The sequence below is a fragment of the Colletotrichum higginsianum genome, chromosome 4 (assembly GCF_001672515.1).
Source record: "Colletotrichum higginsianum IMI 349063 chromosome 4, whole genome shotgun sequence".
Lineage (NCBI taxonomy): Eukaryota > Fungi > Ascomycota > Sordariomycetes > Glomerellales > Glomerellaceae > Colletotrichum > Colletotrichum higginsianum.
The window spans coordinates 2328019-2341569 of NC_030957.1; the positions used below are offsets into that span (position 1 = coordinate 2328019).

General features: G+C 52.3%; 1 protein-coding gene across 1 annotated transcript; it reads left to right on the forward strand.

The window, feature by feature from the left end:
• Positions 1-1178: 1178 nt before the first annotated feature.
• On the forward strand, positions 1179-3070 carry CH63R_06015 (Ferric reductase like transmembrane component; the record flags this gene model as incomplete). Its single annotated transcript, XM_018300990.1, has 5 exons — positions 1179-1291; positions 1351-1605; positions 1653-2062; positions 2116-2934; positions 2994-3070. The coding sequence occupies 5 exons, from the start codon at positions 1179-1181 to the stop codon at positions 3068-3070; spliced, it is 1674 nt and encodes a 557-aa protein (XP_018158840.1).
• Between the last annotated feature and the right edge of the window lie 10481 nt (positions 3071-13551).

Below are 13551 nucleotides of genomic sequence, written 5' to 3' on the forward strand. Positions count from 1 at the left end.
CAGAATAGCCTCGGGGCGCCCCTCGTCAAAGCGCCTCTAACAGAAGTCGTCTCAACTCCGCCCACCACCTGTCGCACCTCACCCTGCCGTCTGATCAGTCTCGCCTCTCGGATCGGACTGATACAACTCCCTCCAACTGCGAAACCCCTCCAACGTCTGATCTACCGCATCGTTCAGTCCATCACCAAGAACACACCACCCCTGCAAGCCCTGTCCCGTCCATCGTCGCCGTCTGCTTCGCCCCGCCTCCATCAACTCGCCCTTTTTTCTTTCCTTTCCATCTGGTCGCCCTCTCACCCCAATCCACCCATCTGGCAAAGCAGACGAAGGGCACCCTGCTTGACGGCTATTAACGAAGTTTCATGGGACACCTGACATCCGAAATTGGTCCCGACAATAATCCCTAGCCCCTCCATTCCGCACCGCACCACACGGCGCCACCAGCGAAGCCTCCTCCACCACTTTTCGTCGCCGGATCCGAGTCCATCCAGTCCACAACGACAGGCTTCCCCTTCATCCTGGTCTCTTTCTAAGAACCGATTCCCGTCCTGCGCCATCCTTGTCGCACGAACCTCAGGCGCCGCCAAGTCGACGAGTTGACCGTCATCGCCGCTCGATCTCGGCCTCGACCCTCGCCCAGCTCGTCTCTTTTATGACTTCCCCCCCACCCGCCGGAAGCTTTGTATCGTTTTCCAACACCTCTCTCCCTTCACCCTCCTTTTTCTCTCCTTCTACTTCTTCGTTGTTTCTCGGCCAGGTCGAAGAGTCTAAAATCAATCCTCGAGCCCTTGCGACCAACGAGATTCCTTCCTTTTCTTCGCTGCTGGCTCAGATCATTCTTTAGTAAACTATCCAATTCCGTTTGGCTGGTGTCTTTTCCCCCCCATTTCAATTTCTTCGTATTTGCTTCTGCTTCGTCAAGTGCGCCACTTTGGGTATTATAAAAACACGCTTTTAATACGGGTTCGAGAAGAAAGAGACTGGGAATCAGAGATCGGCACCGCGATAGCGTGGTTGATTGGGCTTGCTGGAGTCTTTCGCATCGCTTCCCACCCGACGCCAACACGAGCGTCCCCCGATAACGATAGTCCCGAATCTATCCGCACACTTGTCGGAATTGTCGCAGGTCGACACCCTAATACAGTAACAAAAAGGAGGAATATCAAACTCGGCTCAAGATGGCTGGTGACCTCACCTTTGGGGTCTTGGTCCGAAAGCAGTTTACTGCTCCCAAGTTGCTCTTCCACTTCCTCTTCTGGACCTTCCATTGGGGCATTTTTGCCTATGGATGGTGAGCTTTTCCCTGTACCCGACAGTCCCACTCCTAATTGTATACTGATTCTTTTACAGGTGGAAACAAGCCGCGGACGCGAGACTGGCGGGTTTGAACACCCTGCAGTACTCCGTCTGGATTTCAAGAGGTGCTGGGTTGGTTCTCAGTGTTGACGGGATGCTTATCCTGCTTCCCGTTTGCCGAACCGTCATGCGATGGCTTCGGCCCAAACTCCGCTTCCTTCCCCTCGACGAGAACCTTTGGCTTCACAGGCAGCTGGCGTACTCGATGCTGGGCTTCACAATTCTACACACCTCTGCCCATTACATCAAGTAAGCTTACCGCCTCTGGACAGACTCGCAGATCCTAACACGCACAGCTTCTTCAACGTCGAGCGAACGCAGATTCGACCAGTGACGGCCATCCAGATTCACTACGCCCAAGCTGGCGGTGTCACCGGCCATACCATGTTGCTATGCATGCTTCTGATGTATACGACTGCCCACGCCCGCATTCGCCAGCAGTCTTTCGAGACGTTCTGGTACACTCACCACCTGTTCATCCCCTTCTTCTTGGGCCTGTACACTCACACCGTCGGCTGCTTCGTGCGTGACACTGCCGAGTCGTATTCTCCCTTCGCCGGAAAGGACTACTGGGACCACTGCATCGGTTATCTTGGTTGGAGATGGGAGCTCTGGACGGGTGCTTTCTACCTCATTGAGCGTACCTACCGCGAGGTTCGCGCTCGTCGCCGCACCAAGATCACCCGTGTTGTTCGCCACCCCTACGGTCAGTTTGCCATATTGACGTTCGTCATGACCAGATTACTGACTCGTTTACAGATGTTGTTGAGCTCCAGTTCAACAAGCCCTCGTTCAAGTACAAGGCTGGGCAGTGGCTCTTCCTTCAGGTTCCGTCGCTCTCGAACTACCAGTGGCACCCGTTCACCATTACCTCCTGTCCGTTTGATCCTTACGTCTCCGTCCATGTCCGTCAGGTCGGTGACTTCACACGGGCTCTCGGTGACGCTGTTGGCGCTGGATCTGCCCAGGCCAAGCTCTACGATGGTGTTGACCCCATGGGCATGTATGAGGTCGCTCTTCAAAACGGCCAACAAATGCCCGACCTCCGCATCGATGGACCCTATGGAGCACCCGCCGAAGATGTTTTCGAGAACGAAATTGCCGTCCTTATCGGTACCGGTATTGGTGTCACCCCCTGGGCCTCGATTCTGAAGAACATCTGGCATTTGCGCAACAGCCCGAACCCGCCTACGCGCCTTCGCCGTGTCGAGTTTATCTGGGTCTGCAAGGACACTGGCTCATTCGAATGGTTCCAAACCCTGCTTTCGTCTCTTGAGGAGCAGTCCAACGAGGCTGCTCGTGTTCCCGGCAGCTCTGGTGTCGAATTCCTGAAGATCCACACTTACCTCACCCAGAAGCTGGATATGGACACGACGCAGAACATTGTGCTCAACTCGGTTGGATCCGACCACGACCCCCTTACCGAGCTCAAGTCTCGCACCAACTTTGGCCGACCCAACTTCTCCAAGCTCTTTAGCACCATGCGCGATGGCATTCTGGACAGAACATACCTCAACGGCTTGGAGGGCAGCATGCGCACAACTGTCGGTGTCTACTTTTGCGGTCCCTCTGTTGCTGGTAAGTACAGCCTATACTGAAGCCTGGAGCGCTTGAAAACTGACTAACCCTCCCTCCAGCTCGCGATATCAAGAAGGCATGCAAGGAAGCAACTGTTCGTGAAGTTAACTTCAGATTTTGGAAGGAGCATTTTTAAATGCAGACATGCCCGATATTACAACCCAAAAATCGCGAAAGAAAAAGAAAAAACCAAGCATTGTCGGCGACATTCTTGGGTCCGTTCTGTACAAGGAGTAGGGCTATGGATATCATGCCCGGTGTGAATACCTACAGCTGTCGGAGGCTTCCAGCAACGGGAAGCTGGGGGAGATGCCGAACAGAAAGCCGGCTGCATGGCAGCAAAAGGAAAGGCGTTGGCTGGAATGTTTTAAGACACCCACTCAGCGAAGTGCATCATTTCACATGCCAGCACCCGCGCCTACAGCCCTATTATTTCTCACTCGCCACTTGGCGCGGGTGGTTGGCGGTCAATGTTCTCTCACATATATAAAGCCCATATATACCGTTTCTCAACTAGGGCAAATGCTTCATTTTCATACTAAGTGATTTGTATGAGCTGGCGGCCCGCACATGAAACCAAAAACCCATAGGCCAGGTAAACGTTCCGCGGCTTCGTTTCGTACTACCTACGTACGAACGACTTGCTGTCGATGAAGTGAGCATCTGTCTACCCTACGAGATCTCCTACGACGGGCCGCTTATTCTGACTGGCTCCGTCAAGACAGGGTACAGTATCTGAGCCGATGTTGTGAAGCGCACTGTTCGGTCGCTACGTCCGCCTAGTGTGATCTAGTTTTCTGCCCGGCGGCCGAATGGTTGCCATTCTGAACCAGCGGAAACATTGATGCATCGCAGTTCCTTGGCGAGATGTAGGTTTAAAAATGTTATGCGGTGACTAAGAACCGTAATGTGGCCATTGCAGAAGAGAAGATGATCGGCAAGACGGGGGAGTAGACTTGGTCCCGACGATCGATAATCGAGGAGGTGTGGTGTTAGTTAATAGTAGTGGTGGTGGTATGTGCTGTTAGTTCAAACCGTTGGTGTTTTAAACTATTCAAGGGGTCGCGGCAGTATGGCTTGTGCGCGTGCAAAGATTTTGTGTAGTTCGGTCAGAATCTACGACTTATCATCGGTGAGTATCTGCCGGCTTGTGCCGAGGGCCAGCGGCGGAATGAGTGAGAGTGTCTTTGGGGTTCACTTGCTCAGTGGCATGCTACTCGGAAACATTTCAGGCCATGTCTGTTAGAGAGGGTTTTCGGGCTTGACGGTGACCTTGCACGCCACGTTAGGCAGACAGAATGAAAATAGAAACTGTCCGCCGCCGGGATCGGACGGTTTTGGCGAGTTGAGACGAAGGCAAAGTCTGACAATCTTGCATCCGGGAGGGCGCCGCGGGATGCGAGGGGATGGCGTCTGTGACCGTTCTTCCGTGACGGGTCGGCGGTTCGGACGTCTCCCGAGTTGCCGATGGTGAAAGAAGGACATTCCGTAACCCCGAGTGTAGAGAACGGTCGAATGTCTAGCTGGAGAAAGGACTTCCGAGGATATCGCGCTCCCCCGCTCCCCCCCTTTGCATTCGTGGACTGGTACATCTCCGGCAAAGAAAGTGAGCAGATTATTAGAAACCTGACGGGTTCGGACCACGGTTTGACGCGCACGTTTCGGTGGGACGAGGTTTTCCCACCGACATTGTTTGCCTAACCTTGGGACGATTGAAAATAGATACAGGCTTGCCCCGTGCGAGGCTGAGTGGTTCACGTGTGTGAATGGGGGGAAAGTTCGTCCCAACTTCCCAAAAACGCCTTTTGATAACCGTGGGCGGTGATTAGAGTTTAGGGTGTTGTGATGGAGGTTTATGCTCAGTACTGGAATGGTGGATTCCGGTCCGATGTAGCAGACGTCCTCGCGGTTGCAGAACACGATGGGCTTCCGAAGTTTATTCGTCTAGGATTAGAGATATTACAGATCAATAAGGCTAAAGAGTCTTCAAGATAGGCATTCAGGAACTCAGTGACGCTAATTTGATCTGCGAATGACGGAGGCTGCCTGGGTATAGACACGACGAGCCAGGTTTAGCTGCTTTCATTACATCCCAAACATAGGATATACAGTCAAGGCTGTGTAGTACGCCCGAACCATCGGTGGCGCTGAGGCCAGAACGACGTATCGTACATACTAGCAATCTGGGTCCGTAAACTATCAACCCTTGGAGAAATGCAGCTACTATTTGCTACATAAGGCTTTGATCATAATACCGTCGCGCGAGACCGAACAAGGAGTACAGGTACACACACAATCAGCCAGTATTGTTAGTTTGTGCGAAGACTTGATATTTCACGTTCGACTACATTTAAGCAAAAAGTACTGTGGTCTCACTGAACCTAACAACGCCTGTAAGATATGCTCTTGCTGTTGAGGAAGCGACACCCCCAAGTAATTCTATTCAGCACATACTCAGAAGGGGTCAGGATAAGGAGAGCTCTGAAACCTAGCCTCTCTGCAAAGAGAAGAAGAAACTTTAGCAACAGCCACACACACGAAATCTTGCCAGACCCGTAGCATCGCCAGATCAGCGAATCGGAGCTGAGGTGTCGATTATCTCTGACTTACAGAAAAGCGGTAAACAGTAAGCACCGTGCGGCTATACATGATAGCCGACTAAGATACAACGCAACGCTGCGCGGGGCAACAAGTGGAATTGATTGTATGTGTTGCAAAAGCATAGCGTTGTGAAGGAATGCCTTCAATCGGGGGGGGGGGGGGGGGGGGGGGGGGGCGGATCTGCTGCACTGCAGCCGGCTAATCGAGCCTTGGTGTAACTCGACATGAGGCTCAGTAAAGGGGTAACTGACTAGCTAATGCAACGAGTACGTGCTCGAGCTCGCGAGTAGGGTATTATTTGTCCATAACAGCTGGATACCTTGCTTTCCTCGTAGTCGGATGGGCGCCTTCAACTCGTAAACAAGCCTCCGTTGAGTCCGTCCCGTGATTTACCCTATCCTTTTAGTAATTCGGGCTGCATTCTCTCCTCAAAAAAGTCGCTGTGTCTTCTATACCCGGACCCTATTGTCTCCTGAGATACCCCTGAATGGGCCTATGCCAAGTTCCAGCAAATCTGGAATCAACTTTGTCTGAAATTTAGCAAGAATTCTGAGCCGCCCTACATGTAAAAGACGCAGATAAAATGAGCATCTTGAACAACGCAGACTTACGTATCAGCTAGTCAGCCCCGCCATACAGGTATGTCCAACGCAGCTACTACAGCTGCAGTCACTGTCTCTTCCTGAGTAAGCCGAGTTAGCACGTTCTTGTCTTGCGGATAACCCGGCTGGCAGTGATGGCATTACGCATGGCGGTACTGCAGCAGAAACGATTGTTACAGTCTTCCCAAGGGCCAGTTCCCCGACGGCTGCTTCTTCCGTTTCGACTGGTTCCAAAATACCCAGAGCCCAATTGTTGATTTCCAGGAGATTACTTGCCCGCAGGCTATGATTGACAGGACGCATTGCGGTCGGTGGAGTGTCAGAGACTCGGTCGACCGAATTCGAGACAGGTGTTTGGAACAAGTTTGGGGGGATTTGTAGATGCAGCAATCTTTCAGGAGGAGCACGATCCTCAGCTCAGGAAAAAGTTCATCCACAGCAGGCAGGAGGCCGTCATTGAGTCCTAGGAAGAGTCATACAATGCAAAGGTCAAATAGTGAATAACGATAAAGCTTAGAGTTAAACTACAAATACAAAGGACGATTCCCATTTTAATCGACCTGAGTATTATTCACTAATATACCTAGGTGGTTGTATAAAATGGCTAGAAACTGCTCTCTGTAAAAAGTTCTACTATCAAGCCACACCTCTAGAACCAGAACAAAGCCTACCCTTCAAACAAGCACATCCTAGTAAGTCACAAAATGAATTCCATTGAGCACTCTCAAAGATTTTTACCCACCCTAACGCTGATTAGCACTATCAGACAGGAGAATCATGGAGGCCAACTACGCAAAATACAAATGCACTTTTGTGGATATGGGGTGCAAGGCCGAGTTCCGCACTGAGGCAGCCTGGAAATCACATGAGGAGGATAATCACCTCAAAGTAGAGTCCTGGCAGTGCCCAGAGAAAGCAATCGACAAGCCGGCCTTCATCTGCAATAAGGCTTTTTTTCTACTGCAACACTTCAAGGACCATCTGAGGGATGATCACCAGATGGATGTTGTTTTTGAGGCCGACCTTGAAAGTTGCCATTTTGGGAGAGGTGGAAGAGGACAATTCTGGTGCGGCTATTGTCGTTCATCTGTAATTACAGTAATGAGTGCCGGCGTAAGTGGGTGGCACCAGCGACAAGCACATATGTCACGCCATCACACCGTACTACAGACTGTGTTTCCCCCGGCGGAGCTGCCGAATTGGATGCCGTTTGACTCTCGACTGCGGTAATTAAACGGTTGAGATTGGGAGTTGAAACGACGATCTTTTGTGAAGCACAAGTGCTCTGTCAGCCATATTGAGGAGTGCAGAGGTAATTAGCTTAGGAGTATCTCAAAGTATTTATTGACCCTCTTCTGCTTATTTAGGTTCGGCAAACCAAAGGGTTAATTCTTGAGTTTAGATGCATAGTGCTTGAAACCCTTTTTATGTACATATTCGTCAGAAGATGGCGGACTGCGAGTCGAGTCTGAGGACTACAAAGGGGTGAACATGGCCATATTTATCCAGTCTCGGCACTTGTTAGGGGTATCCGTACTGGCGACAGATAATTGCTTAGAAGTGCATCACGCATGGTTGATTTACTTACAGCCTCACTAATAAGATGTACTGTTTTATTAGCAGGGCTAGTGGTCTGCTAGTGGCCCTGTCTTCTAATCGAAACCAAAACGTCGCAGAAAAGATGCCCCTTGTTGGAGCCAAATGCAACACAATGGTTCCTTGATGGGCTTGGAGACTCAAGACAAGTCGAGTCACTGTTTTGCCAAGTTTCTGATCGCTCTCATCTGCATCACACCCTCCTTGCCTGCTTGCTTTTGGTACGAGGTTACAGAAGCAACCACCCAGATCAACCTCCTCGCTTCAATCTTGTATTGAAATCAAGTCGCTCACGGCGGCGACTCTGCTTACAAGCCGTAAACGCCTACAAAAGATTAGATAACTCAAGCGCTGAAGCAAAAGGACTCTGCAAGCTCATGCAGAAAGTCAATTCCAACACGCATCAAGGAGAATCGGGGTTGAATCCGCGTTGGCTGTACTACAAGCTAGCTTTTTTAAGCCTAAATCTTCAGCTTTGCTATAAGCTTGGGAGCATTGCAGTTTATACATGGGGAATGAAAGTACGCTGGTTTACACTATCGATACTGCGTCTTTACCTTCGACGAATTCCTACGTCTGAATGAGACGCAAAGCAGTCTGCAAGTCTCTGGTCGCTATGGTCAATAGGCTACTTGACTTCCCAATTGTATGCTACTCACCCTCATTCTACATGTTTTTCATGTGAAGCGAAACAGGGCATCCTACGCACCTCGATGACAAATTGCAATGACACGTAAATCCAACACTTATGGGGTTTCAAGTTCTCCGAGAAATTCAGAGAGTATTTAATGATGTGTACTATGGCAAACAGACGGAGAGATCGATTCGTTCAAGACCGGAATGAGCGGCCACTGCTAATCGACAATCGTACCCTTTGCACGCAGCAAAAGCCAAGGCTGTTTGTTTTCAGGATTGAAACTCCCACACGTCGAAAAGGCCGCCGATTTGGGTTCATTAAGCTATTAGACAGCCAATCGGGTACAGGAAACAAAGTGCATTCTTGATCTTTGGGGCATGTGATGCTGAGTGTAGTAGTCGGATCTGTCCACGGCACACTTTGAAGAGCAGCAGCCAAGACCAACTTAACAGGACGCCTGCCAAGCTTGCAAAGCAGATCTCCTCTGATTGCGGCGACGGGGAATCTGGAGGCGAAGTTCACAAGGGACGCCTTGAGAGAAATATAGGGACCGAAGTCAAAAAGGACCCAGGCTCGCAGGCGAACCGTATCACAAGCTACCGAAAAGCCTCTCCTTCTTGATTAAACATTGAGAGGTGGCGTTCGCTCTACGGTAAACCCAACACAGATGGAAGAGGCACTATGCGTTAGGCTTGTGAATAAGTCGGTCAGGTGAGTCTGAGCTGCAAACCTACCTCTGCACCCAGCAGTCAATTGTCATTCACCGACCCGTCGGTACATCGGCCCTTGTGTGACAGCACCTGCACAGCGACCAGGGGAAAAAAAAGTGAGGGTAGTCTTCAAAGATGCCGTGTTTCGCAGTGGCTGCCGAGGCTTTGCCTCGCCTTCTGAAGCAACTTCGCCATCCAGGTGTGTCGGGTGACTGAGGCTGAAGGGGCTGGCCTATCCCGCGATGCCGCCCACCGTCACACCTCGCTAAGGCGGGTTCGGTCGGCGGGAGGTTCCCGGACCAGTCCAAAAGCGGCAAAGTGCGATGTCGGAGCTGGCCAATCCGGCGAACCCACTTGGTAGCGGGTGGAACCAGCTTCTGCTTCCTTTCAACCTGCCACTAGGCGGGATGGTAACCTTTCCTCGTCACTCGGACGCTCACACTGCCTATCTATAGCAACATTTCTAGGCAGGCGGATGAAGAAGAAGCCAGCCAGGGTCTTGGCTCCGTCACTGGCCGCATCCTCAGCGGTCGGAAGAATGCAAACCGAGACAAGTGATGAGCCCGGAAGGGTGGGGTCCGTTGGGCTCACCGGCTCCCGACAAGGAGGGATGTGGCACTCGCTGCCCGTTCCCGCCACCCTGTTTTTCGACTCACGTCGTGCAAGGACGGCGGGCGGACGCCACTAATAGACGTGGTTCGGTCAGGCATGAGGGACATTTATCGCGTATGTTGCGGTTGGCCGCTTGTCGTTGATGGGGTGGGTGGATGGACAAGAAGAATGGAAGGCCCAAGACAACAGGAAGAATCCAGTCGTTGATTTTGGTCTTGTTTTCCTGCACATGTCATGCAAGCCGTCACAAACGGACGGCGCGACGGCTATCTGAAGCGCGAATCCCACCAGTGTGTGCGTGACGTGCATATGCCGCTAAACATAGACACCCATTGACGGTGCCAGGCCGCCGAGTAGTCGGGGAAAGTCTAGAAGGACGAGTACTGTACAGACAGTCCGTGGGAGTGGAGACGCGCATGCTGGACGGTCTCGACGTCGGTCCTTTGTTGAGGTGTCGACTGGTGTTGCAACGTTGACACGCCCAAAGGAGGAGGCATGGCCGCGGTGTGAATTGGAGACGGTGGCTGGTCCGTCGTAGTGGGTAGCGATATCGAGAAGGAAGCAAGATACCATGAACATTGCAGTCTTCATCCGTCATCCTTGTTATCATGGACAATCCCGACATGGGGCCAACAAGTTTAATTTGGGCAGTTGCAAGACATGGCCATAAGTGCAAAGTCGACTCAAAGGCATGTACTAAAATTACGTTGCAAGCTTCATCTCGTTCGAGAGGAAGTGCAGATGCCGCAGGATTGGGAAGCAGGCAATGATTCGTGAATCAGACCAAAAGAAAGAATCGGTTGCTAGTGTGGGGGGATGAGCGGAGACCTATCGGGATGAGAGTTGCGGTGAGACTAGCGGTTTGTTCCGGCCAGAGCACGACGCCATTGGTCGAAGGGTGAGCGAGAGCAGAGAGAGAGAGTGAGAGAGAGAGAGAGAGAGAGAGGATGGGTGGTCACAGCCGTTGGTGATTACATCGTGGGGCCTCGGGACACGGTGGTTGTGACCGGCCCAAAGACAGCCTACCACCGGCGCGGTTGAAGGTGAACAGGTGAGATTTGGGGTCGGAAATGGGTGAAAAAGATGTGAGTGCCGATTTCGGGCGAAACACAAAACAACCCGCGACTTTGAGGAAGCTCGGTCTAATGAGTTGCAGCGCATTGAGGGTAACACCGAGTTTGATTCTGGACCTCACAATTGTAGCGTTGGGCCGTCGCGGGTAGTTGTGAGATGAAGCATTGGGGGGTTGGAGCGTTTCCGATGCTCCCATGCGAGGTTCAGAGTTGACGGGCAGTTTGTTAGGTGTTGGAGTTGCAGCCCAAAGGAAGCGAAGGTGAGGGAGGAGCGGCAACTCATTTACACTACCTAGCTAGCTCCCCGATCTCGCCACAAACCTAGTCATTACTTCCTCGGTGGGCGGAAGAGCAGGGAGCGGGCGGGCGGGCGGGACAAGTCCATATGATGAGAGGCACTCAATGTACGGCGCAGTGCAGCGCAAAACGAATGAGACGGGGCAAAGGGACAGGAAGGACAGGGTCCACGTGGTGCGCATGACATGTATTTGCGCCAGGGCCATTGGCATCGTCTCGCCAGAGGCGCTCCCATCGTTCTCGTTGTTGTGCCTCGCCCTTCCCAGAACGGATACAGATTGGTGAAGCAATAAATCCATCGCATCGGTTGGATAGGGAACGCAGAACACACACGACACACAGGCAGACAGTGCTGCTTTGCGCCGTGCTGTGCTGGTCGAGAGACTGGGTAAGTAGGGTGAATTGACGTGACGTAACATAACTAGACGCAGTAAATTGGCAAGACTTCCCAGGCTCAAAAGGTTGAGTTTCCTTCCATCATCTCGTCGGTTGCCATTTGGATGCCGCACCTTTCCGCGGTCAAGCCGCACACATGCTAGGCATGGGTAAAGTGGCACCCTCAGCCGAAGACGCCGAGATCAAACTTGCACACCATCTCTGGTCGGTGAGCGCCGCTGGGTTGTTGAAGATCACCGACCGGGCCGTAGGCAGACAGACCTATGTACTTTGACTGCCCAGGAATCGGTATGGTTGAGGCTGGCGCATCCTTTAAGACTGCTTAACGAACGGTCCGTCAAGTTGATGCTCACACGTTTCCTTTGGACGCGGCGGCAAGGATGTGAGTGAGCAAAAGAGAGTCATCAGTGTGTCCCAGACGACGGGTGTCCATTCATCCATCCACACATCCGTCTGTCCGTCCGCCCTACTTGGCCCGATCTCGTGCAGCTATGCATCGTATCAGAGAGCACCGTCGGGTTTCCCGCTCCTCTTTGCTTTTTCGGTGAGAAATGTGTGTTCGGATTTTGGAGGCGACCGTTGCGGTGTTGGCCCGAGGGAAGAGAGGCACGCCCCCATAATTTTCCCTTGATTCAAGCATCTCGTCTAGATCTTGGAGTGGATCGTGGGGATGGGGACCAGGCAAGAAACCAATGAAGATGGAGGGATGGGAGAGGAAACGATGTCCGGCGGTTTGGCGGCAAAAGAAACCGTCGTATGTGTCCGTCCCCCCTTCTCGTCCTGCTCTTCGCATCCTGCTAACCACTCCTCCTGCCTCTTTCCCTTCTTTCACCTGCCAACCCAAGACAGGAGGAAGGAAAAATAGGTTCATCATTAGTACCTATCTATGTAGGTGCCAAGGTAGATACACCACTGTCACCAACGGAGTAAAGTCACTTGCCTGGCAAAAGGCATGAGGGTGTACTCTGTACCTTGGAAATGGACCCCACGCCTGCCCAGATCCCACGCTGCCCTCACCTTCCCACGTTTGATTTTGGCAGAATCTGGTGCGTGCGCGTGTGGAGGAAGGCCATTACCCCCCCTTTGAGACCCTTCCTTGAAGTCTTGACATGCCAATGCTCCCTCCACCCCATGCCTTCCCGGCCCATCGACGGTGGGCAGTCTTGTTTCCCCTCCTTCCCCTTCCAGGATTAGACAAATATAATAAAACGGTGCCGGGCCAAGCGCTCAATAGCCTGGGAAGTAAGGTGTCCCATGAATACCTGCCCAGATGCAGCATCCCATGTCTGGGGGCTAAGGCCAGAACGAAAAGAAAGGGCACGGTGCAATCGCAGATGCAATAGGTGCAGGGCAGGCGTGGATGTGCAGCCTCCTTTCCTACATAGGCATCTCGATGCAGTGTAGCTGGGGTCTGGAAGCCGAGTTCAAAACAGCAGACATACGCACATGCGCACGCATCTCATTGGCAATGGAAATGCTGGGTATGAGAACGAGTTACCCTGTGCGTGTAAACACACCCCAGGTCTAAAAGACGGGAGTGTCGTGCAACCTCCAACCTCGCTCGCCTCCACTGCCCGACCGACGACTTTGTCTCGGCTCTCTAGTGCTCTGCCGGAGTATCTTTTCCCCCAAGCGTCGTTATCGGTACCAGTTTGCTCATGAGATATCGGGCCATTGGAGGTCCAACCGCATCTCGCACTCTCAAATCGCAGGGAGGGTTCAAGTACACAAGTAGCCCATCGCTCTTTGTGGGAGAGACTCGCTCTCCAGTGAGCGAAACCTCGTGTGACGAAGCAAATATGAGATGGTAAACTAACAGACGAAGTTTTGAGGCAAGCAGTGGATAGAACCAAGCCCACCGCCGGCAACTATTTGGAGGAGCGGAAAACCGACCCAGGCATTTTGCGGCAATTCTGGGTTGGATTGTGGCCCGCAGTGACAATAAGCAACAATCAGCAGCGCTGCTGCACCTCGACCTCGACCTGGACGTGGACCTTGACCTCGCTCGGGAATCGGGATATCGAAAGAAACACGTCCCGGCAGCGCACAAAACATCAGACCAAGATCCCTGACCCAGACCCGCTCGACAAATG